Here is a 26,283-nt window from a genome sequence, read left to right on the forward strand (position 1 = left end):
AAATGAAAAATCATTTGCATTTTTTTGACCGTTGTTGTGGTTGTTTGCGTTGTTATATGGCTTTATCGAAGTTCAAAACAAAAATTTACCACTGATACTATGAGTGTAGGAGTACTGTCTGAGCACAACAAGCTAAAGTGGTCAAATTATGTGGATCTAATTTAACTAAAGGTGTTACCATTGCTACCATTTATACTCTTATGGTCTCGGTGGTAGGAATCAAGGATGTTGTTATTTTTTAAACCTGTGGTTTCTATTTAACAACTGGCTTTAGCTAGGAAGCACTAAAATATCAGCTCTACTCCTGCCAACTGGATGAATTGAGATGACAAGAACGCCCTCTATAAATTCCTAATATTCACTTATGCTGTAGCTATTTGCATATAGAGTACATGCATGCTACCTCTCTCTCTTATACAAGTGAAAAACTGGCTTAAATAAAGGTTGACTAGGATATTCCCAACACCAGGATTACAAATGGAAATGCCTCTGTCAATGAGTAATGGGATATTGATCGCCAGCAGTACTGTAGGTATGTTTGTATCCATTGCCAAATTATTTCCTGGTAATTGAATGATGCTCTAATCAGAATGAGGGCAGGGTGTGCGAGCTATGTGTGGGGATTAAGATGAATGGGTAAATACAGTATTTGCTTGCGATTTGTCCTGAAAATTACCTCATTGTTTTCTATAAAGGAATTGGCTCTTAAATTATGTGACCTTCCATAAGTAATCTGTTTTGTTGTTGATTCAAAGAGTGGATTCAGACAATTGTGTGTTATAAGTCTTGTCTGTGCATAGGACAAGATAATGGGCAAGGTGTATGGGAGGACAATTTTGAACAAGTACTTTTATTGAGAACTACAGAATATAGTGTTCCATGCTGAAAGTGTGCTTTATACTACAGTACAAGTGCAAACAAAAGACTATTTACTTCAAAGGCAAAGCCATGATATCTCCCTACTCTACACTGTAGAAATGATTGGTTGAATTTATTACATTTTCTGTGTTATTTTCATTTATGTGTAACTGACTACAATCAGGTTGGAAACAAAATCTTTCAATATAAGATAAATGTCATCACTTATTTATGACAACTTTGTAGACAGGGGAAAACTTCATCATTTTTATCCGCACACTGTAATTGTATACAATTATTTGATATGGATATGTGTTTAAAAGTGTGCTTGTTCTTGAAGCGCTTTATGTGGCCATGTATATGGATTGCACTGTCTTTCCGACAATAAAGGGGATGTTTGATAATAATGTACTGTTATTATCTATTCCTTTCTACTTTTTCTATGTGCTTGATTTGTATTTTAATTTATTTATTTATAAACTGTTTTATTTTATTCTGTGTAAATCTCTTTGTCGCCCTGTGGGCGTAGTGGTTATGGTAAAATGACTGGGACACGCAAAGGTCGGTGGTTCTAATCCCGGTGTAGCCACAATAAGATCCGCACAGCCGTTGGGCCCTTGAGCAAGGCCCTTAACCCTGCATTGCTCCAGGGGAGGATTGTCTCCTGCTTAGTCTAATCAACTGTATGTCGCTCTAGATAAGAGCGTCTGCCAAATGCCAATAATGTAATGTAATGTAATGTTTGAGTGCTATACAAAAACGTGCTATACAAATACATTTTTATTTTTTTATTTTTTTTATTTTAAATCAATGGATGGTCTATTTGCCAACCTATAAAAGGTTATCTACCAAATAAAAGGTTCTAATTAGGATAACCATGGTTCAAGATTAAATGAACTCAGTCATAAGCTAACTACTGTAGTTACAGTGAGAGTGAGAAAATAAGAGATAATCTATACTTTATATTGGTTTCTTTTCAAATGAGCTTTTTTAAGGTTGGTGGGGTACAATAAAATAATAAATGTGTGTTCATGTGCTTTGGGTTATGATTGTTCTTGAATCTGTCACATTTTGTGTCATATTTATTTCAGTTGTGGAGTTTGTGTGTCGGATGCTTTTCTCATTAAGTGGAAAGCTCAGCAGGAGTTGGAGTGGTGGAGCGATCAAAAGATGGATTCTCCCTGAGGAATCCTCAGCTTGGTTATTTTTATTAAACGCATGCGGGTTATCTCCAGAATATAACGGCAGGTAAACCGCAGCATGTATCGGGACAGCTTATGTTAATTATGCCTGCAATTCGGCAGGAGTGTCATTGTACGTTATTGTCAGCGGAAGATTTTGCCTTTCGTTTCCTCTGAAAAACAGCATCTCATTGAGATGTGCTTCTCCAAACACTGCTAAAACATACAGTATACATAGGTTTTCAGAAATGTTGCAGCCTGCTGTGCATTATAGTGTTTTATTTACATGACTAGACAAATATATTACAGCCATATTCATTATATTTAAATAAAATATCTTATCAAGACACTGCAACACTTCAGAAAATATGGGAAAATATAAAACATTAAAAAATATATTATAAATGTGATGTATTATTATATTTTCAAAATGGTCACATATTTACAATATATTCCAGTTGATTCAATTTCTGTAAAATGTAAGGTGTAAAATAGTAATTTACTGGTGAGAAAATTCACCGGTGGGGAGTATTCATTTCTTTATGGGGGTAGAGCTGCACAAATATATTAACAGTAACAACCAGTCTAGAGCCATCTTGCCACCTTTCATGTCTTTATAGGCATTTTTGTGAAGCACACGGTCATTGTTTTCACCCTGGGTAACTCAAGGAGATTGCAAGTAGTTCAAGGTCAGGAAAGCAAACCCATCCATTGAATAAGGATTGATGTCCAGCTCTGTGGGAGTTGGAACAATAAATCCTCTTGGTGTCTGTGTGTGCTGTACACTGGCTGTATTCTCTGAGTGTCTGTGTGCTGTACACTGACTGTATTCTCTGAGTTGATGCTTTATGAAGGTATGCCTGTGCCTGAGGCTGCTTTGCTTCTGTTGCAGTGTTGGGACTTTGCTCAAATGCTCAATGATACATTTTTATTTATTGTTTAAATATGCATCATCTAATCTAATGAGTACTACTGGGGAAATGCATTACTAGACAGAATAATTCTATACCATCAATGTAGTTGGCAACTGTCACTGTCTTTTCAACATTTGGAAAAAATGTGTTGCAGAATAAATTAGACTGATGAGCAGTGTTATTTGACCTGGTTACGTGAAATATTTGTTTACAGTATATAAAAAAACAACAACCAGTCAATCCTTATTGCAAATGGCGCAATGTTATATTTACAAACTGTGGGTTTGTTCATCAATTGCAAACAAGGCTACGGTATATGGAAATCCCTATGGAAGATCTTGTGATGTCTGTTTATGGAATTCCAATGACTGGAAAGGACTGGGAATTTTATGTCTCCAGATTGGTATTTTTTTGCTGTGTTACTTATTAGCATAGCATCCTATACTGAAACATCCTGTAGTTTGTAGCAACTTGAACAAAATTAGGAACCACAGGTTTATGGGGCCCCATGGCATGCTGTCTTTTTCCTACTTTTGATTTAGAGCATGAGTCATAACTGTTGTATTTCTGTATGGGGTTTTATATTCCACCGTGGTATAATGTTATGACACCGTTAATAGATTAATCCAACCATAGTCATGAAATTATTTTTGCATTGTCAACAACTTTTCTTGAATCAGCACCAACCTGGATTCAGCACAGCACTGAGGCTAAGTGTATGGACACCTTATCTGTGTGATCGAAATGACCAATAGGAGGATTTTTTTCCTGTGTGATTTGAATTTATTAATTTCATTTAATTTATTCGGCAAGTTCATAAGGTGTGTTCAGGCTGTGTACCCAGAAGAAGTTAATTAGGGGAATCTCTAATTAGGACTCCTCATCTCTGATCATCCCCATTAAGGTTTTGTCCCTTGATCTCGGAAATCTGAAGAGAATTAATTCCACATGTCTGTATGTGATTAGTGATACCCTATGCTTTACATAATATCTATATGCATTACTTTTCAGAAATAGTCATTTTACATTTGACCATCTAAACAAGTAAAAAATACTCTCAAATGTATTTTAGAGTATCAGATGATTAGCTTAGCACGTAGCTATTTAATTAGGCTCATTTTGCTCCATTTATGAGACTTGAAGATAAAGCTTGTGAATGAAGCTCCATGAAGCCATTCCTCTTCAGACGTACAGTTTTTCTGTAGTTAACCGCTCTGCTTAAATGCTCATTTCTGCTTTATGCTCTATGTTTAAACCATACTCATTAACTCAAATTGAAACTGAACATTTTAAAATGACTGATATGCCTCCTATTTGAAAAGGGAAATGAAGTGACTTATTCACAGTTGGGCGTAGTTGATGAAGGGGTTTATATTTTTCCATTTTGAAGAGACTTCTGTTTATTGGTTATCATCAACTTGCCATACTTCTGTCATTTAGATTTTCACTCCACGTTTCTGATTATACTCTTGCAGTAGTTTCACAATCTGTGTTATTTCAGTCACGAGTGTATGCAAGCAGGGGTCAGGAACCCAATTGCACTCCCAGTTTTGACCCCTTGCTGGTATTGTTTTTCATGTCAGCACGTTTAGTACTTAAATACAAGGTTATATTTCTGAAGGAATGTCATCTTCACTGACAGATTGTCTCATACACGTATAAGATGGCGAAATGATAAAAATAATTCTGTGTTTATTTGTACATATATTGTTCATTTATTTGAGGTTTGTTCTGTGGCTTTGAGCAGATCCTGATATTTCCCCCCCCCCTTTTATTCTCTCTTCCAGGGCAGCTGAGATTCTATACTCGCTAGCCTTGGCAAGTGTCCAGAAGTCAGGCAAATTGAGTGATTTCCCATCCCTGGAGAATTACAAATCACTCACTGAGGCCAGACGCAATCTCGGCCTGTTTCAGCACCACGATGCCATCACAGGAACTGGGAAAGATTGGGTTGTTGTCGATTACGGGACCAGGTACAACGCTTTTCTTCATCAGATCAACTGACCGCTGTGCCATCACCACCAGACAAAATAATTTAAACGCACACACACCTCACCCACACATGCACACACAAAGGCACACCCAGTTGCACAACCGTAGGATCAAAGACCTCTTAAAATAACAGATTTCCCATCTGTGACCTACAAACTTTTCCCATATGTGCGTGGTTATACAGTCCCCTCCAAAAGTATTGGAACAGCGAGGCCAATTCCTTTGTTTTTGCAATACACTGAATACATTTGGGTTGAGAAAATGATGAATACGAGAAAAGAGTTCAGAATTTCAGCTTTTATATCCTGGTACATTGTCTTCAGTGTATAGCAAAAACAAAGGAATTGACCTTGCTGTTCCATTAGTTTTGGAGGGTATATCTTATGTAAACATATTGCCAAATCATTGTGTCACGTGTGTATGTGAGCGTGTTTGTGTGCGTGTGTGCGTGCGTTTGCCTTCATTTAGTCTTGATTCACTGATATGATATGAGTCAAAACTTATGTGTTCATCAGTTCATTATCAGTGTGTGTGAGTGAGAGATTCATTTATTATGTGGGTGTTTGGTATGTAAAATGATTACATTGAGCGAAATATGTCTGTCGTCAGTTCTTAATGCTTTCTGCACAAATTGTAGCGATTATACAAATACTGAAAAAGAAATATAGCCTTTCTGTGTTTATTCTCTCTCCAATGTCATTTGGAATGGCTGGTTTATAAAACTAGACACCCACAGCACCCCACAATTCAATTTCTTTCAACAACCAAATGAGGCAAGGATTTTTCTGGAATGATATATGAATAGCTGAGAAACTCAGGAAAATGACTTGTGTGTATGCAGAATCCATTTTCATTCAAACTTTGCTGAAGTGTTAACGAAATCACAACTCTGCTGAACCTCGACTTTCTTTGACTGACTGTGGGAATGAGATTCCTGCTGGCTATACAAACCGCTAATGGTTTTGCCATTATAATGAAATCTAAGGTTCATTTACAGATTGTGCTTAAAGAGACTTGCAATTAATGACATTTTCTGCTTCAATAGACTAGTTATTTGTTGCCAGTATTCTTCTACCAAAAGTATATAAACAGCAAGTTTGTTTAGGACTGTATGTATGTATACGTCCCCTGTGAGTGGAGGGTTGTTATCCTGCCTAAAGATCTTACAGTATCTCATCCTGCTGTGTTCAAACAAATGTGTTCCCTCAAGTTGACCCCAATGTAGATTTGTATAAACACAATTTTCTTGACTTCATTTTATATAAACCTTTTTGTGTTTATATGCAAATCACAATATTTCTCAAAATGAAATATTTTGCTTACCCCTATTTATAAATGGAAATCTTTCCAAAAGCCAAATGCATTCTAATATATTCATTCATACTACTATGCTACTAGGATATCACAAGCATCTACCCTCAGATCTCAGATTCTGTAGTTTAACTGCTGATCTCAAGCAACAGAAACACAATCGATGTCTGCACCTCATGCCCCTAACATCTGAAATGATGCCTTTCCTTTACCCTGTTCTGCCCATCAGTGCATTGGGCCATATATATTAATTTAGCCGCTTTTTAATATTCTGTTTTCTATATCTGGATTCATTTCAAGCTGCCATTGTCTAGAAGCAGTGAGAAAAAAAGCCTGTGATTGATTGGCTGTATAACAGCGCAGGCCAGCAGAATAATGAGAAGCCAGGCTGAGCGGTGAGGGCAGAATAAAGAGATGCTGTACAAGGCGGCTTAATGAAGAGGAACAAATGAAAGTATTGATTTTCAAATCAGCCCTGATTGAACATCAAAATGGCTTTAAAACAGGTATTTAAGGCACCTTTGTTTATGGGAATTTAACAAAAAGCCAGCACCTCAGGAATCTGTGGTCTCTACACTCCAGGTGATTTTTGGGTGTCCCTCTCCTTGCCTGTCACTGGCATTTGGAGAGGCGCTTTTCAAACATTTACCCGCGGTTAGTGCTTCTCCTGCAGTACAGACTGGAGCTGATTGAAAGCCTTTGGCTGCTTTCAGCTTGCCCCAGGACAGTCTCTGCTTTTCAGATGAACATTTTAGAGCTTCCTTTGGTTCTATGCCAGCAGATCTGAATACATAATAAGTGTAGACATTTGTATGGTTTAAAGGCATTTGACAGACTCAAATGAAAACATTTACACTTTAGTGGGGGAGGGGGTTACCTTGTCATATGCCTGGACAGCAGTTAATCCCCCAAAACCAGTCATTCTCCCTGGTGGGGAAACCCACGTTTACTTTGATTTTTCCATTTCGTTTTCATGCTCTGTGTCAGAATGCATATAGCCTGCCAATTTATTTAATTACATTATTGGCATTTGGCAGACACTCTTATCCAGAGTGACATACAGTTGATGAGACTAAACAGGAGACAATCTTCCCCTGGTGCAATGCAAGGTTAAAGGCCTTGCTCAAGGGCTGTGCAGATCTTATAGTGGCTACAACGGGATTAGAACCACTGACTTTGCGTGTCCCAGTCATTTACAAAAAGGGCGTCCATTTTGAAGGTCCCTAAGAGCACAGAGGTATTGACCTGCTGGAGCTTGTGTTTGCACATGAAATGTCCGTGCTCTGGGGGCTTGCTCCAGTGTGGTGTCCAGACCCTTACTAATGCTCGTCTCATAGCTTCCTCCACTCTGTCAGGAGGGTCAGAGGCTCAATTGAAGACTTTATTTTCTTATTATTTAGATTATTATTTTCTTTCTTTGTTTTCTGTGGCATGCCATAAGACAGTGTATTTGGTAGTACAAAGCTGTGTTCGTAATTCCGCAATCTTTTTGGGACTGCATTGTCATCAGCTCAGTATCCAATTATCATTTGGGCTCAATGACAAAATTGAGAAAATTAAAGTCTTGTCTGGCTGATCATATCTATGGGTCTCCCTATATAATTTATTTATTAATTTACTTTAGGTGTGATAATAGTAAATATACTCAATGTTGCATCCCATTTTGTAGGTCACATAAAATTATGGATCAACATTCCAGGGCTGCATGAATTGCTAATGGCAACAATGCTTCTGAGATCAAGAGCTAAAAAGGCATTATTCTGGCTCATCTAGCAGTTAGACATGGTTAATGCAAGAGTCCAGGCATTTAGTTCAACTTCTATTTGTTACACTGCTTCATATTTCCAGCCACAATCAGTGGAATTCACCAAAGCAGAACCAGTTGGCAACCCATTTTTCAGATCATGTCGTACCACCTATTAATAAACATTTTGCATGTGCTTCAATTAGCTGCTCCCCCAGTTCTCTGGTATACATCAAAGCTTGGGCCAATTAAAATCCGAATTAATGAACGCGTATGGATCAATGCCTTTGCTGTGGGTATCTTTCTCATATCCATAACATGAAGTAAGCCCAGCTGCAAAAAGCCATGGCCACTACCTTTAAAGAAGCATGGCACCTGTGTTGATCTAGAAGTGGATCTGCCAGATGAACAGCACTGCTTTTATGCTCAGATGCATCTTTCCCTCCTCTTCAGGTTGTTTCACTCCATTTTGAAATTGAAGCAGGTGATTATCAACTCTGCCCATTGGCTGACACTGAAAGGCAAAGGACTTTACAGTCACAATCCTTCCACCCCTTTCTTTCACATGGTGAGTGAGAGCTCCTCCCCTTTCAGTTACTGTGAGATAAACCCACATGTGGGTGGCTTGATCTCTGGAGCCAGTTTCAAGCCTGTCATTTAAACAGGAACAGGCGGCAGTGGACTCCATCCAAAGCCATGAATTACTCAAATTGATCAATCATTAGGCATTAAACATACAGTTGACTGCCAGGCACTGTTTTCCTGACAAAATCCAGAAAACGTGTAGGATTTTCATGCTGTTGGGACAGAAACTGGCTACTATTTGTTAAGCATGTATTATATTACTTTTTTTGGAGTGCTCTTATATTTCTACTTATGTGGAGAAGAATTATAAAATGTCCTTACATTCAATGAAGCATCTCAAATAGGAAGACATAAAATAGAAAAATAACACCTATATGATCAGTATAATATTAAGTACAGAATGTATTTGTTCTATACATACCTTGATTTCTTATATGTCTGTTTTACTAGTGTATTCTGACTTTGTGTGTTCTGAACACATTCATATATTTCTAAAGGATGACATCCAGCCTGCTCAAGATGCCTTGCCCCGTAAAACAGTCCTAAAGCTGGGAGCCAAGCCAAGGTGAGTTATTTTACCTTTTCAAATCTATGCTCATGAATATCAAACAAATTAATATTTACAGCTGTACAGAGCCACTTATCTTTTAGGAAGCCCCACCAGCATCTGTAAACACTGTTCTGTCCTGTCACAAAGATTCTCTGCCAGAAAAGACACTAGTCAAGCATCTTCATTATGCTTCCTTCCTAAGGCAAAAGATTAATGATGGACTGGTTGTCAGAAATATTACATATCATTACTCTTCTCATGGCAAAGAGACAACATTCCTGCTGAAAGGCATTTTAATAGTCAGAAAGGTGTTCTCATTGAGTGCCAAGTGAGGTCATGTGAGCTGTTTCTGTGCTGATATCTGGAGCTACACAAAACAAGACTTATTGGAAGCATGCCAAGCTAATTGGGCGAAGCATTACCAAGGCAACAAAGGTCTTGCACACTAAACCTCTTTATGCACAATGACGCAATGGCAACTCGTCTCTCTTGCAGAAATGCAATGGAATTGTGGGATGAAATTCTTTGGCAGATACAGTGGGTTCCATAATTATTGGCACACAATGAAAATGGATTTTAAAAAGTCTGCATATAATGACCAATGTGGATAATGATCAATATTTTATCTTCAAACATACAGGGGAACTATATATATGTTTTTTTCAGAGCTTGATCATATATTTAGATTTTTTTCAGTGTATTGGTGGGATATTGCACTTTCATACGGGCTGCTTGATTGCGTTACTGCGCTGGTGCTTGCTAAGGTTGGGTAAGCTGCTTGCCTCCAGCAAAATGGCTACAAAGCAAGTGGACTACAGAGTGGTAAAAGTGCTGTTCAGAGGACACCCCCACTATTGTTTACCCTCCAAAATTGGCTGAGAATGCGATGGCCATTAAGGAAAAATATGGAGAAAAATTATAATAAAAAAACAAACCATTAAAAGGTTTAGGCATACTACTTGACACCTTAATCTGATACTCATGTGTGACTTCATTTGGTTTTAGCAAGCTTTATGCAGATTTCTACTGTCTAAATTCATTTATCAGAATATATTGGTGAAATCAAAGTCATGAATATATGAATATGTAAAGATCATATAATTCTTTTCCTTTTTTCAATACATTTACAATGAATACTTGAGGATTTAAATACAGTTTAAATGCTAATGACCAATATAAGCGTGGGTTTATTAGATAAATGCATGCTGAAAATGAATAGGATTAATGGTACCTTAAAGTTTTAGAAAGAAGTGCTTTCCTTTTTAAATAAGCTTGGTTGCCTACCAAGGCCTGCTTCCAGTTTGGTTGCTATGAATGTGTCATTTCAGCACGGTCATTGCGACTGAAGCGTTTCCCTCTCTGTATCAGGTCCCTGGTCATCTACAACCCCTCAGATCAAGACCGGTCGTCTGTGGTGACCGTGTACGTCAGCTCGCCCAGAGTACGTGTGCTCACGGCCCATGGTCACCCGGTGGTGGCCCAGATGGGCGCTGTCTGGGAGGGGCCCACCAAGGCCTCCAAAGAGGCCTTCCAGGTAAAAAAAAATGTCCTTCTGTTGGTCACGTTCACAGGGCATTGCCATTGTTTACGGTCTGTGGTGGTCAGTTCAAGCAGAGATGCTAGCGAGGCTCATGATAGTGTGAACATGTGCAGGGTGGACTGCAGTGTGACTGTATGTTTTGGAGGTGAAGTGAGGAATGCTGGTTTGTGGAGTGCAGATTTGGTCTCAGGGTAGGCAGTGTATGCATGGATTGATTTGATGCGAGATCTTCATTCTCAGCGGGTGGTGCTGTAGCCTAAGGGACGTTTGTGGGCTGCTGCATTTGCCATTTAATTTCACTGCATTTGTAAAATCCTGCCTTAAGATAAACAAAAGCATCTTGAGTTCAGTTTTTTGTGTGTGTGTGTTATTGATAAACTGATTAATAATTACATGACATCTTTTTTATTTTTTCTGCTGTAATGGCGTAAGCATTGGCTCTTTCAAAACTCATTGTTTGACCAAAGTCATTACATTCAAATGATTATACTTTGCTGTTTTGTATATAGCAGTAATACACAGAAATGTGCTCCGCTGCAGAGCCCAATTGTTCCACTTTTTCAATATAGAAAAGTGTGTTTATACATCCATGTGAACAATTGCAATATCAGTTGGATTTCTTCACATTAGGAAAATATAAGGCAGAATTGCAATGTTTTGCTTGAAATGCATGTGTTTTTTAACTTAAGTGGCGGTTCTTCTCCACAGTTGTCCTTCGTGGCACAGGTGCCTGCCCTGGGCCTCAGTGTCTACCAGATGAGCGAGAGTGGGGACTTCCGGACAGTTCCGGCAGCGGACTACACCTTCTTCAAGCAGGGGAGCAAGCTGTCCATTACAGGGACAGAACATTTCAGAGTGGCCCTGCCAGAAGATGGCTCTGGCCACTTCACCATAGAAAGTCCCCTCCTGAAGATCTGGTGCTCCTCTGAATCAGGCATAATGGAGGTGAGCTCCACCCCTAACCCTGTTGGAAATCTTGATAATACTATCTGAAAGCTGCCTGCTGTTGATGATAATAATAATCATCGTCATCATCATAATCACCATTATCATTTTGATCCTAATAATCCTAATAGTCATAATAATACCAGAAACTTGTATGCTCAGGGGTACAGTATTTGTTTTGTCCAATGAGTATTGCCTTGTCTTGAGATAGTAGTCGGCAAACTACTACATGATATTTATTTTTCCAAATATAGTATTTTTTACCTTGTTTACTGTGTAACATTTGTGGTGTAGCCTTCGTAGGCTAGCTTAAGAATAAAAAGACTGTGCCCCAGAAAATACCTACATTTATTTATGTATCTGTCTATCTGCCTGTCATACTTCTGTTCTGTGGGGCTCATTGTATTTACTTCTTAGACTTCTACAGATGAAACATCTTCAGCACATCTTACTGTTTCTAGAAGGCTATAAAAATGATTTTAAAAAAACAGAGCTATCAATTTGTAGAGTTATTCCGAAGTAAAACTTATTTTGATGGATGGGCCACTCTCCAAACACACTGATGCAAATTGAATTGTCTTGCATTCATCAGGGAAAGATTGATCTGTATCACAGCAGTTGAGGACGGGTTCTGTGTGTGTTTGTGTGTGTCACTCAGAAAGTGAAAAACAAAGAAGATGGTGCTGAGCAACACGTAAAGGTGGAGTTTTTATGGTATGGAACAACCAGCAAGAGAGATAAGAGTGGGGCCTACCTTTTTCTGCCTGACGGGGAAGGGAAGGTAAGCAATGCTTACTGTATATTCACATTAACCACAACTTTGCCCATACATTTTATTTACACATTCTTGAAGAATGTACCTTTTCAGTGGCCAAGAAAACACAAAATGGGAGCAGTACCTCAGCAATTTGTAATTGAAAGCTGAAGACAAAGGAAGTGGCTGTTGGAACAGAGCTCTAATGAATTTTTAATTCTTGTTGATTTCTCTTGTCCCGCAGAGTTATACTAGCAGCAGTCCTCCCATGGTTAGAATAGCCAAAGGAACGGTCTTCTCTGAAGTTACTACTATCTATGAACATGTGACTCACAATGTCCGTCTTTACAACGTGCAAGGTGAGCGGGAAGTTTTTCTTTTTTCTATAGCCCTCACTATATGTTTGGTATACAGTATACTGTATATAGTGCACCTCTAATTTGTTAGATAGCAATTCACACTGGGAGAAAGTCTTGTACTTTGTCACAAACTATGCATAATTTATAATGTTTTTAGATGCTTGTTTTACAGTATATTAAATAGATAAATCAATAGACTTTTAAATTACAAATCTCACGAAAACTAAAGGGTTGTTGCCGAGGCTCATTTTCAGAATAATTTTAGTTCAGTTAACCGTATGATTATCGCTTAGCATGTACATGCAATTAGCTTTTGAAAGTAATTGCATCCTTTCTCAGATAGAGCTGGAGTCCTTTCAGATAAGCACAGAAAGGTGAACATTTTCACTCAATAAAGCACAAAAGGTCAGCCGCCCTTATGCAGCTTATGAATGCGTGGTCCTAGTGCTTTCTTTTGATTCCATTTTCTCATGGAAATACGGATGGGACTGTGCATCCATTAACGGCCATAATAAGCTTCAATTCTCGATATGATCTCACAATATAGCCATTGCCTTGCATTGTTTTACTGAAGAATGAGCGTCAGACTGTCTTGTGTTCTTTACCTAATGAGGCATTCAAACCAGTGGGCCATGACTGAAGAGGACTGTTTTTATGTAATAAAAGCCAGATGATGCTTTCAATCAAATTGACAACTGTGACGCGAGGTTGAGCAGAACGTATTAAAATTCAGCGTTTTTTTCCGTGTTGGGTTGTACTGGCGATCTGAGACGAACCGTGACCGAGCGGTTATCTTGCCATTGAGAGTGGGCTGTGTAACGCTGCGATGCATTAATACCCTGATCCTCCCGGTGACCAACACAGCGCTTCACACGCGATCCTCTTTCACTCTGCCGAGGACGTGCAGAGCCGTCTCACATGATTGATTGACAAAGCCCCTTATCGTATGTAGGTGATGCCGTGACCTCTGATTGCGCAACTTTGAGGGAGAAAAAAAAAGTCTGAGGGCATTCCCCCTCCGTTTGACCCAAATTTGAGCATTCTTCAAACCACAGAGATGTTTCATATACCATCGTGGCCTAGCACTTCTTCTGCTGGAGCCGGTTGATGCCTGGTTATTGTCAACGTTACGCAGAGCCTGTGTTCTGAGCCCTCCTGCAGATGCCCAGCATTTAGCAAAACAGCTAGTTTCCGCTCCTCAATGCATGTCCTGCAAAGTTCTTTATATATGTTGTCAGACATGAACTGTACCACACAGAGTAAGAACTGAAATATTGTCTCTATGAAAAATACAAGAAATATGCCGGTGGTTCTGCACACACTGATTATGGCATTAATGATTTTTTTTTTACGCTATAGTATTGCATTAAGTACCTTGAAAATTATGGTGTACAGATATTGTTTATACTTTTAGTCTTATCTCTTTACAGAATATGCCCATACTTCTGACCCTTGATGACTATAACATACAGACATTGGTAATTTAAAACGTTCGTAAAAATTGATTGCATTTTATAGCATCGTAGGATCTCAAGCTGGTTTACAGTGGAGGGATAAAAGTGAACCACCTACGTGGGTGATGCAAGGCAGTCATTCATGTCAGGGCTCTCAGTACTCATCAGCTGAGGTGGAGAGGGTGGGAGGGATCATGCAATTAGTCTCATGTATAAGCAGTATATCATTGTAATTAATGGCTCTTAATCCCATCAATGCCATGATTCAGTGGGCTTCTTTATTTCCCTTCTTTCCACTATGAGGGGAACTTTTGAAAGCATTCTCTTTGAAATATATTTTTTATTATTATAGGACCATCTGTTTTATGTTTTCTTTTAGAAATCCCCAGTTATATACTAACATTCCAGGTGCACACCCACATTCCAGGAGCACTGTTCCTCTGGTAAATTTGGATCCAGCGTTTATTTTATTTATAAATTTTTTTACATACGAACACGGCTTTCAGGAGGACTAAAATCCTGGGCTGGGAACATCACTTGGAGGAAATAATGCTATGGTTACCTGAGAAACTATACCCCCCTTAAACCCACACCCACAAATTGTATCCTGCAATGTGGGCTCCCAATCACAGTTGTCCACAGCTTTCTGTGTCTTTGTCTCTCTGACATTTCCGTTATTCCCAGAGGGCAATACACATTTAGCCACAGCAGGAGGGAGGGTTTCTGTCTGTAGGGTTTCCCCACACTTCATAGAAGAACTACTCTCTTTCATTAGGTGCGTGCTGTCATCTGACATGATAACTGTGCACTGCATCAGCTGGTGCAGTGGCTGGTTTTCACATAGTCTCTTCACTCCAACACCAATCCAGGATGTTGCAGCAGTCGCATAGCTATAGTTCAACTAAAGTACAACTCAATGTGCAGAAAGGTGAAAAATGCGGGATAATAATCATCTTAAATTAATACTTCAACAAGGAAAATAGGTGCCTCGTATCTGTGTGTCTTCTGGGTCAAAATGTTCTGCAGTTTTTCTGCGTCAAATTTGATATTGAGCAGATATTCAGTATCATATTTGCTCAGATGCTGTCAGAAGATATAGACTCATTTCAAAGAATCTGACATACTCAGTGGGTGCTGAGGCAGACATTAAGGAGTTTTTATTTATTTATTTTTCCATATGCATTTTTTTTTTCTTTTTTTTCATGTTGTAGTTAGTCTAGTTATTAGTCTGTAGTTATTTCAGCTTCAGGAGGATTTCTTTAGCAGCTGCAATCCCAGACATATGATGAAAAACATGGAGGTCATTGGTGCATGTTTTATTGATCATGTGTCAGCATGTATCAATATCTTGCAGTAATCATATTAGCAATGAAAATAATGACTAACAACAAAATCGTTATCTCATTTCAAATATTAAATATTAATCATGTAATCTATAAGGTCAATAACCCCCTCCAGTTTTTCTTTTCTTTTATGGATTTTTTCCACATTAAATAACGAAACATGGCCGATTGTATTGATTTTGCCACCAAATTTACATGTTAAAGGACAAATAATACCACTTGTTTTAATTCTGAGAGATAAATGGGATGGTTGCAGGAGTGTAAGGTAAGATGTCATTTTACGCTGGTTTCACTTCTCTTTGACTGGAACTGAAACTCTTTGACTGTAACTCAAACTTTAGGGCTGTCACTGTTCTCACTACAATATAGATGCAGGTTGCAAACAAATGGCAACAAGGTATTCCTTATTTTTTTTAATAAGGAATGCGAAAATGGGTAAAACAAAGTATTTTATAATAATGCGATGTTAATAATAATTGTGTGGCAAAATGGACATTACATAGAATAGCTTTTAACTGACTGCCAACTGGCAATAAGTGGCTGTAGTTTCCTATTTGCACTCAGTGTGGTATGTGGCAATGTGTTTGGCCAGCGAGAGCCCTGTACAGTATAATACGAGTATTGAGAACCAACCATATTTCTGTATAAATCCAGTGGATGTCAATACTAGTTGGAGCAGAAGTAAAAGAAAGCACTGCATTTATATTTGTTTTTTTCCAGGTCACTGAACAGGATGCTTTTCATGCATAAATACTCAGAATATGTTTTTATATAGTAGCTAGCTGATTGTTGAAATGTTGGATACATAGAAAAAAGAGACTACTACATTCATCTGTCTGTCTGCCATTAACTTCTGTTTTATTGTCAGAAAACCCATTGTCTCTTTGAACAAGCAGATAATTGAATGCAGAATAGAGGCGACTCGGTTGTTATCAGTTTGGTTTTGGTTTCTTAATGTGGGATTCTCCCTTTAATGTATGCAGTGTCTTTTTGCACAGTAACCCTTTAAGTACTGTATCACCCCTTTTCTTAATACAAGCTTGAAGTTGGCATACCTGGAATAAAATGGTTACTACTCTTTAATCCTTTTGACTACAGGCACACACCTGATCTCTTCTGAAAGGTGACCCTTGGGAATCTGTTTTCCAAGAGTCAGAATTACTCTAAATAGTACTAAAAAAAAGTTGCAGATGCTCAAACACTGTAACCTTTGATGTTAAGTATTGTGAAATATTGTTTCACAAAAATCTTGTGTCCAGGGCCTGTTTTCTGTTCATAGTACAGGTGGTTAGCATATGGTTTCTGGTTATTTTATGACTGTTCTGTTTATGAAAGAAGAAAAGCTCTGGACTTCCATCACCATTGTTCATATGACATGTCCATATGATGTTCAGTCAGTGTTGTACTTAAGGAAAAGGACAGGATTTTTATTTCATGGTAACCTTTAAAAAAAAACATCAATAATCATCTGTCAGTATCACTTTTATGCTTCCTGTATCTGTACTAACCAGGTTTCATTGCCATAGTCCAGATAGTGCCATAGTTTGGAGATTCTGAAATTTCTGTATTTGCATTGACAAAATATTCTCACTGAAATCTAAAAATAAAAAATGGTGCTGTCTGGTACAACATATAAATTATATTCAAATAACATAAGGTGATGCAATGGCAGAGCAAGACTGATGGATTGTGACTGGAGGTCTCACTGATAATGATATGGGAATAGTTGCATGGGATGAGCGCTTCACATAAATCAAAGAAACAAGTGTTGACTAACTGTTTAATAAGGCAGCATGCTTGCTTTTTTCTTACTATAGTTTTGTAGTATATTTTTTGCGAAATAAACCCAGTAATGACATGTAACATGTAAGGGCCTCTGCTTAAGGTAGCGGTGGGAAATATTATGATTTTCTCTTAACTGGTACAAGCTCATTTGTCCTTGCATTGGGTACTATTTTTGCTAAAATCAATCAACTTTTTTATGGAAGCTAACAATCTAAATGTTGACTTTCTTTGTGGTTTTACATCTCCCCTAATTCCATCTACTTGCCATTGAAAAGAGATGCTTACATCAGCAAGCCTCACTTTGTCTCTTGGAACAATGTGTGCCTTAAAACACAAATGTACACTTTCACCAGAGAATGGGGTCTCACAAGATGCCACAGGAGATAACAACACAAGAGGGCCTGCTATTGCAGAGTATGTGAGCAGCAGAACCTAAGCATACACTTAGTAAATTCTGCTTTGAGGCAGGGCACACGACTAAAGCGTGCAGACTCGTGCAAATCCTGTAACCGGCATTCCCACTTGGCGGTTCCGCTCACAAGGGCCCGGGCTTCGGAGGCCAAAGGCAGGCTTTCGTTGGACGAGGGCCCGCACAAGGCTCCAGCTCCAAAGACAGGCTTTCGTTGGACGAGGGCCCGCGCAAGGCTCCAGCCCCCAGCCCCCAGCCCCCAGCCCCCAGCCCCCAGCCCCCAGCCAGGTGTGGACCCCCCTCCCGAGCTCCATGCGCGGCACGTTCTGCAGCATAAAACGCCTGAGGGGCCCATGTGAGCGCACAGCCCCGCAGGACATGCAAAGAAACACAGAACCTTCCAGAAGGGACAAGGGAGTGTGGAAACCAGAATCTTCTATCCTCTGTGTTATTCGGCTGCATACGGGTTCACAGGGTTGCAGAATTGTTTTTCTCAGCTGGCGAATTACAAGAGTGTCGGGACATGCAAACAGCTGAGTGAGAGTGTCCCCGAAGGTGACTCCAACAGAGCACAGGGACTTGATTACGCAGCACTCTAAGACCACTGTGCTAACCGCAGGTACCCCCTTGATAGCAAGGGAGTGAAGCACAGGAGGTCAGGAGGGTGAGGGGAGGAGGGAGAGCGGAGCGGGGCGCTCACTGTGCTCATTGGAGTAGAAGCAATAAAAATTCTCCAAAAAGTAAGGGCGGAAAGAAGAAAAAAGGGGCACGGGCCTTTAATTCTCCCTCTGCCTGAGTGTAGTGCACCAGGGGAAAGGGTAGGGGTGGATGGCCAACCCAGTCAGCAGAACCAGGAGCCAGGGGGAAGGGAGCGGCTCTGGCCTCTTTCCCAGCATTCTCTCAGACTTAATAGTACTGGAGGGGATAGGAGCGCAGGCATGCCGGCTCTCGCCCTCAGAGTGTGACTGGGGAGGAAAGGGGAAGCAGCGGAGATAATTGCTCTCCAGGGGATAGTCGGTCCCTGGAGCTGAGCTACAGGGGAGAGCTTCCAAGCCACAAAGAAGAATACAAAAGGCAAGGTGAGCTCTCCTTCACACAGCTTGATGGCTTCTGGAGTTTGTTGCCAGGGATGGATAAAGCATGACTTCCTCTCAGGAGGGGGCATGTGAAACGCGAAAGCTTCGAGCGATAAACTAGCCAGACCTCAGCAATGCTTCATGAAGATGATGCGCTGAGAATGTTCTGGATTGCACTGGAGCAAACTGCTTATCCATTGTGCTGGGAGGTGCGACCATCTCTTGCGCGCTTGCGTTTGCACAAAGCTATTCTCTACAGTACCGTACAGGATCAAACTGGTGAGGCATGGATATGTTACCCTCTGTTTAACTTGGATGTGAAGCAGAGAAGGATCGTCCTACAATTCAAAGTCTGTCTAACTAAGGGAGACAAAGCTGAAAATGGGGTTGAATAGAAGGCAGGGTCTGTATAGCCTGCTCATCGCCTTACAGCAACTGAAAGGATGATGATAGCCTTACACCCCTCTACACCTACAGTAGAACAGAATGTGTTTGTTTGTCTACAGAATGTCCACTGCTTTTCGGCTTGTACCATTTAAAGTCCTAAGTCTGTGGAAGGAATATTATGGTTATGGGGTTCAACAGAAATGGTATGCAGTGTAGTTGTGAAATTCCAGCAGAGTTTACCGCTCTGCCATTCACCTCTTGGCACTGTTACAAGAGTTTAAAAAGACACAATATAATTGCTGTTGATTTACCATTTATACTCTCTGCTCGGGAGAAATTTTGGTGGCTCATAATTTACAGAGCATTTTCGTTCTTGTTTACGCAGGCCTGCAAATATTAAACGTAAGATAATAGCAAAACCATGATTTGAAATCATCATCTTTTGTTATGGGCAAATATTTGAAAATAGAAGGGGAAATGTCTAATGACAAAAAAGAATATCTGGCTCCACAGGGGGAATGAGCTCCAGAAAGTTCCACAGTCTTTCTCCCTCATTATCATGACATGATGCTAAATCTGTTTTTGTTAGGGATTTACCCTAAGTAACTTAAGTAGCCCCAAGGCTTTCAAATAATGAGATATCCAGTCATTTGCATACAAGAGACCATTCCCCTCGACACACAACATTTAAGTGATTGAGCTTCCACAAACAATGTGACATTAATGGAACTGAAATGTATGCGCCCCATGCCTGCAAATGGCTTTACCCATGCAAAAGACTGATTATCTTTCCTTCAGCAAAGCAACTAATAAAGCACCATATCATTACTTTCAGCATGCATGTTCTATAGGTACCGTGATGTATGTTATGAGCATGTATCTTGCCTGTGGGTTGCAAAGAGCTGGATGTAAGTAATACTTTATCCTTTCATTGACCTAGATACCACAGGGTCTTGTTTTTTTCTCACACATATTTTAGGACCAGAAACAGCATTCTGAGGATGAAAATGATAAAAGCTTGTCTCCTTCTTCTTGCTGACTTAATTTTCACATCACTGAATCTTTAAACCACTGAATGCTTTGGTCAAAGGGGACCCATAGTACAGTGCAATTTTACTGATGACTGTATAATAAGCAAAGTACTAATTAACTTTAGCACCATGTTCAGTCACATAATGAGCATTACCATTACCATTCAGTCCTGTGATAAAAATGGCACATAATTCACAGAATTTTGTCTGTCATTATATGCCCACTTTTTTTATCAACACATAAAACACGCTTAGATAAACTGAGTTTGAATTCTCATCTAGGTACCTGTACTTAAACGTATTGCTGCATTATTCTCACAAGTTCTCACAAACATAATTACCTGCACAAGTTCTCATATACAGTGCTGTGCCTCCTACTCACAAACAGAGCTCATATTGATCAATGATATTTTTAGAGCATTACTCTTTACTCCCACAGGAGCTTGACAGAAATCTTGAGAAATGGGTCGGTGCTCCTGTCCACAGCGAAAATAAAAGGAACGGTTCCAGTAGCCGGTGTGGGGGCTCTCTAATTGAGTTACTATTTCAACTCTCGGTTCCAGGCATAGAGGGCCAGTCTGTGGAGATCTCCAATACCGTGGATATAAGGGGGGAGGTGAACCATGAAATTGCAATGAGGATAACTTCAGACCTGAACAGCAGCGATCGATTCTTCACCGACCTCAACGGCTTCCAGGTAGGGTTACCTTCCCACACCTCTCTCTTTCTCTCTCTGAATTTTTTCTCCCACTCTTCCTGGGTTGTGAAAAAAGGGACTTAATGCTGCACTTTGAGTGAAGGAAGCAGAAGCTGTACAGCTGTTACATTCGGGTGGGGAGCTATTCTAGTTCTGCTGGAGCCAAAACAGATGTGGCTCATCCACTGCCAGAAAATGACATTTTTCAGTAGCAATGAGTCTCAAATGTCATGTTACCAATGGGTGCCAGAAACAAACAATTCTCACAGTACAGAATTATACATTGTCCTGCATACAAGTATACAGTAGATCATAGTGTTTTGTTGGTTGAAGGTATTGCTGCAGTTATTTCTTACTTTGACTTGCTTTTGGTCACTCAACAGGACCACACACACTGGTTGCTAGCTCACCACAAGTGTTCTTATTAATTCACATAAACAACATGTTGTCACCAACACAGTTAATTGTGCCAGTGTATGTATTGGATACTTGAATACTGTTTTCAATCAAGACAATTAGAGTACAATTCATTGGATATATGCACAGTCAGTTGGACTATTGCCATTCCCAATAAATAATTACTTGCCTACTGGGAGATTCTGAATCGTGGGGGGGATCTTTCTGTAAGGAGACATTCACTCTGTATTTATATTTCAAAAACATGAAACATAATTTTTAATGCACCATACCTTTTTCCCATGTTAAAAAGAATCCATGTGGTGCGTCCAGCGAAGCGCATTCATTCTGAGTGCACTGGTGTGCTCTGTGGTCCAGCACTAAATTGTGGCTGTGCTTGTGCTGAGCATGACTGGCTGACCCATGTTGCTGTCACTGTGCAAAAGCAACTCAACTGGTTTCATGGTTTGGCATAACACCCGTATGACATTACTGATGAAAAAAATAATGTACCTTACTTGATAGGTGTGGAAGAGCCCTTCTCTTATACAAGTTGATCTTACAATCTTGGAACTAAGCTAAAAAGCCTCATTTATAAGGACTTTTTCCCTCTCTGAAAAGAGTCATCCCCAAAGTATCTCCTGCCTCTGTCTGTGTGTTTACTTACTTTGGAGAATATTAGCTTTTCAGGGTAGGAAACCCTGCTGATTTTTTTTCACTAGTCTTGATTTCCCAAGGCTCCTAACATTTAAAATGCTGAAAATTGGATCCAATCCACAGTCCTTGAGCAAGGTTAAAAACAACATCTGAATTAATGTGAGGCAAAAGTCAGCCAAAAGTTGTAAAAATGTGATTTGTAAACATAACCTTTAGCTTTACCCTCTGGGTGCCAGGGAAGCAGACAGGTCAACGATTTGTATTCTGCGTGCTGAGAAAGTTGCTGTGAAACGCACACCTGTGAGTTTAGTCCGGTTTCAGAGCTTTCTTTCTTGCTCAAAATGGATTTACAATTCCCTTTTCTGCAGAGTAACTCAATCTTTCATTTCAAACAAGATATTTAAAATAATAATAACAATGATAATAATCATTAAAAAAGAAGAAGAAAAAATGTTCTAGAGCATGGATGTGGCTTTGAGATGCTTCAAAACCTGACTGGTCCTTAATATAGCTATAGGTCATAGCTATATTAATGTCTTCTATAGGTCAAATCTGGGACTGTTGTTCAGGGAACCATTACACATTCACTGCAATCTTGGGCACACTGTTGTGTTATAATTATTTTTCTTTTATTGTGTCCCATAAATAGATTCACCAAGTCTTCCTTTATTACTTAAATTTCAGTTCACAAGATTTGGCTTGCAGTTGCATGTGTAAGGCCATGCTACATATGAAGAGAATTGTATAAACTCTGCTAGCCCTGTGTTAAATACTCTGTGTTCATACTGCTTGAGCACTTGGTCTATTAGCAAAAGAAATAGTGGGATTTTTTTTTTGGTTGTGATTATAAATACAGCTGTAGTTGACCAAAATCAGTAGTCAGTCTCATTAAAAATGCTTAACCATAAAATTTAGAACTTCAATTTAACTAAATGAACAATATTAATTATCATATAATTAAATCAAACATACAATTGTGTAGCTGTCAAAATACAAATATATGAATGATTTCATGGAAACATGAAGGCTTGTAGATGTCATGAATGAGCTTTGGCATGAAACATTGTGTTTACATAAATCATCCTTTCAAAATGTTTTGTTTATTAGACAAGCATACACATATAGAGAGCACACGTACTAATCATGCTGGGCAAAGCTAAAATGACCTTAAAAGAGTTGGTTACATGCAGTGTTTTTTTCTAGAATTGCTGGTTCATAAGGAGCTCTGAGGACCACCCATTTCTTACATTACTGAGAACAGTTAAAATAGTCATCTGAAAATGAGTGGAAAAAAATAATGGCAAATGTTACTGTACTGTCAGTGTAATGAAAGGCGAGCACTGCAATAAAATTGCCACTGCATTCTGGCCATTCACACTCTGTCACAGAGCAGAGCTGTACAAGTATAAATATAAAAGCCAGGGAAAGTGTGAATTGATATATTGTATTTTCCATCTCCTCGCATAGATTCTATGAAATGTGAAATGCTGCACAGCTCATCCCATTTAGTTGGATCCAGGGGAGATTTATATTACTTGGCTCCCACAAGACCAGCCTGTTAGTGCCTTGGGTAATGGAGGATAATGATGAAGCACAATATCCAGAGTCTTGTATTTACTGTAAAGAAAACCCTCTTTTCCCCAGGGATTTTGGGATGAGTTGTCAGATGGTAAACAATGCAGAGGCAATGAATGCTTTGTTTCCCCACGGTCAATTCTTGATGGCCATGTTTGTCTGAACTTTGAGTACATCAAGGCTCTTTTTCAGAAAACAAATCCCTCGTCCACCCTACCATTATTATTTTATGTATTCATATATTTTATTGATACAATCGAGTAAGTAAGACGCCCTGGAAAAGTGTATGGTTCAATGCCCCTAGTATGCACAATGTTTCCCAGAAAGCTTATCCATGTTCAACTGGACACACATACGTGCACACACACACACACACACACACACACACACACACGCACACGCACACGCATGCATGCACACACACCCACACATGCCTATATCTGAAACATAGGCCAAACCTACGTAAATCAACTTCATTAAGAAGAAAGTGAGCACTGGTGAGCCCAGTATTTGCTACAATTATCCTTATATCCAACTTTCATTTTCATGAATAAGCAACATTACTGGTTTATCTTAAATACGTTCAGGACAGCAGATTCCCTCCCCCTATTTCGACGCAGACTCAAAACACACCTCTTCAAACTCTACCTTAGTCCTCCCTCCTGACTTACCCCGCCCCCCCCTTCTGATACCCCTATCCCTGTCTAACCCCCCCCCCCCCCAAAAAAAAAGAAAAAAAAAGAAATTGCACTTATGATGACGACTATATGTTTAGAACAGCAGTCCAGGTGTATTTTCCTAGTTCTGGTTGTGATGCTTTGACTTGTGGTAGAACCTATGCACTTGTAAGTCGCTTTGGATTAAAAGCGTCTGCCAAATGACTAAAATGTAAATGTAAATGTAAAAATAAAAAAAAATACACCAGACGGTCTTATAAAAGACTCACTCGTGCCTTAGTGGAGATTCTTTGTGTTCACGACTCAACAATGCGTTGGCTAAAGATCTAACAAAGTTAAATGATCAATTCTTAATCCCCCTTCCATTCAACAAGATGTGCTTATGAATTCACAAACCTACAAAATAATAATAATAATGACACATGCATATAGGTCTACGGTAAATTGCGCCTCTCTTCATCACTCATTGGCTCACACCGCCCCTTTTATGTGAACGTGCAGATCGATAGTGTTGGGATAGCTGTTATCCGTGATTGCCATCTTTAGGATTTCTTCACTCAACTAAGTTGAGATATTTTGTGGCATAGGCCCCTTGTAGACCAAGGAAGACCTTTACAGTTGATGACAGATTAATCTTGCCATAAAGAATTGGCAAATACCTGTCTGACAGATCACATGCCCTCTTTATGTGGATGTGTCAGTGAATGCTGAAGACTTCACAAATAGAACTGCAGAGGCTAAACTGCAAGATGCCTAAAGTTCCTAAAACCTGCAGACTTCAAAAAGATCTTGTGGGCAGATGAGACCAAGATTTACTTGTGATGGCAAGAGCAAAGTGTGGAGGCCAAATGGAACTGCCCAAGATCCAGAGGTGGGGGGGTGAAGGGTGAATAGAAGACCTAATGCAGCTAGCCACCAAATCATGCAGAAGCTCAAGATGTGGCAATCATGGCCTGGCAGAACATCACCAGAGAAGATATTCAGCAATCAATGTCAATGGGTCACAGATTTCAGCATGCAAGGGATATGCAGAAATTATTATATGTCCATTAATATGTCCCAAACATCATAATTTCTACAATGTGTATAAAAATGTAATAATAAGTTGTGTGTGATTTAACCACACAAATTATTTGGTTACAAATCTAAAATTGTGGAGTACAGAAGCAGAGAAAATGTCTTTGTCCCAAGACATATGGAGCTCACTGCATATAATGTTTGTAAAATGAGGCAGCTTGTTTACATTTATATTTTTTATTATCACTAACTGCATTTAATTGAAGTTTTTATTTTTATTTTTTGTTATTATTGTGATTAAACTTAATCCTCAAGCCTGTATTGATGTGGTTACTCAGACCCTGAATCATTGCCTTAAACATTAACCAGAACTGAGAGTTTAAATGAAGGCACTCCTTGCAGCCTCAAGCTATTAAATACCAGAAACCAGAATCCCTCACCTTCTGTAACTTGTTGCCTCTCATTTACTCCTTGGACAGTGTCACATTTGAAGGTCAACCACAGAGTGAATAGAACAAATATACTGTAATAGACTTTTTCTCTAGATATAAATATTAAGCCTGCAGACCATGCTGTAAGACCAAGTGCCTAGAGACACCACAATACTTGGTCTAAATACATTGCACATTTGCCTTTAATGGTTGGAATGGAAATAGCATGACATGATGGTATCCGAATACTAAATTAAATACATTTCAAGAGGCTCAAAGGTGAACTATGAATATTGCTTTGGAGAATATCTAAATTCTGAACCTACTCACTAAATGTTTTGAGCCTTTTAAGAGAAAGACATTGCCATTGTATGTACGATCACACGCTATATGCAGAGCCTTTCACAGGAAATGTGGCAATGTAACTGTCTGATGTACTTTGTTGAACCCTGTGGTGTAATTTGTCCTCTGCATTTTCAGGAACCCATCCAAGACACGTAGGAACTAGGATGTTGGAAAGTATGTTGCTGGACACACCAATGTGGTCCATACAAAGCAGGTTTATAAATGGTTGGTACATGCAGCCCGATGGTCCCCCTTTATTTCCTCATGGCA

At 39.3% G+C, this 26,283-nt stretch overlaps 1 protein-coding gene across 2 annotated transcripts in view; it reads left to right on the plus strand.

Moving 5' to 3' along the window:
* Positions 1–26,283, plus strand: part of man2a1 (mannosidase, alpha, class 2A, member 1) — a 116,306-nt gene that overhangs the window by 70,528 nt on the left and 19,495 nt on the right. For both annotated transcript variants that reach the window (XM_061263463.1, XM_061263462.1), the window contains exons 10-17: positions 4,741–4,926; positions 8,454–8,568; positions 9,083–9,150; positions 10,504–10,669; positions 11,384–11,620; positions 12,279–12,401; positions 12,619–12,733; positions 20,782–20,915. In XM_061263463.1, coding sequence (XP_061119447.1) covers positions 4,741–4,926; positions 8,454–8,568; positions 9,083–9,150; positions 10,504–10,669; positions 11,384–11,620; positions 12,279–12,401; positions 12,619–12,733; positions 20,782–20,915 — 1,144 coding nt within the window. The remainder of the gene's footprint in view (positions 1–4,740; positions 4,927–8,453; positions 8,569–9,082; positions 9,151–10,503; positions 10,670–11,383; positions 11,621–12,278; positions 12,402–12,618; positions 12,734–20,781; positions 20,916–26,283) is intronic.

Source organism: Conger conger, chromosome 12 (assembly GCF_963514075.1).
Source record: "Conger conger chromosome 12, fConCon1.1, whole genome shotgun sequence".
In the NCBI taxonomy this organism is placed as follows: domain Eukaryota; kingdom Metazoa; phylum Chordata; class Actinopteri; order Anguilliformes; family Congridae; genus Conger; species Conger conger.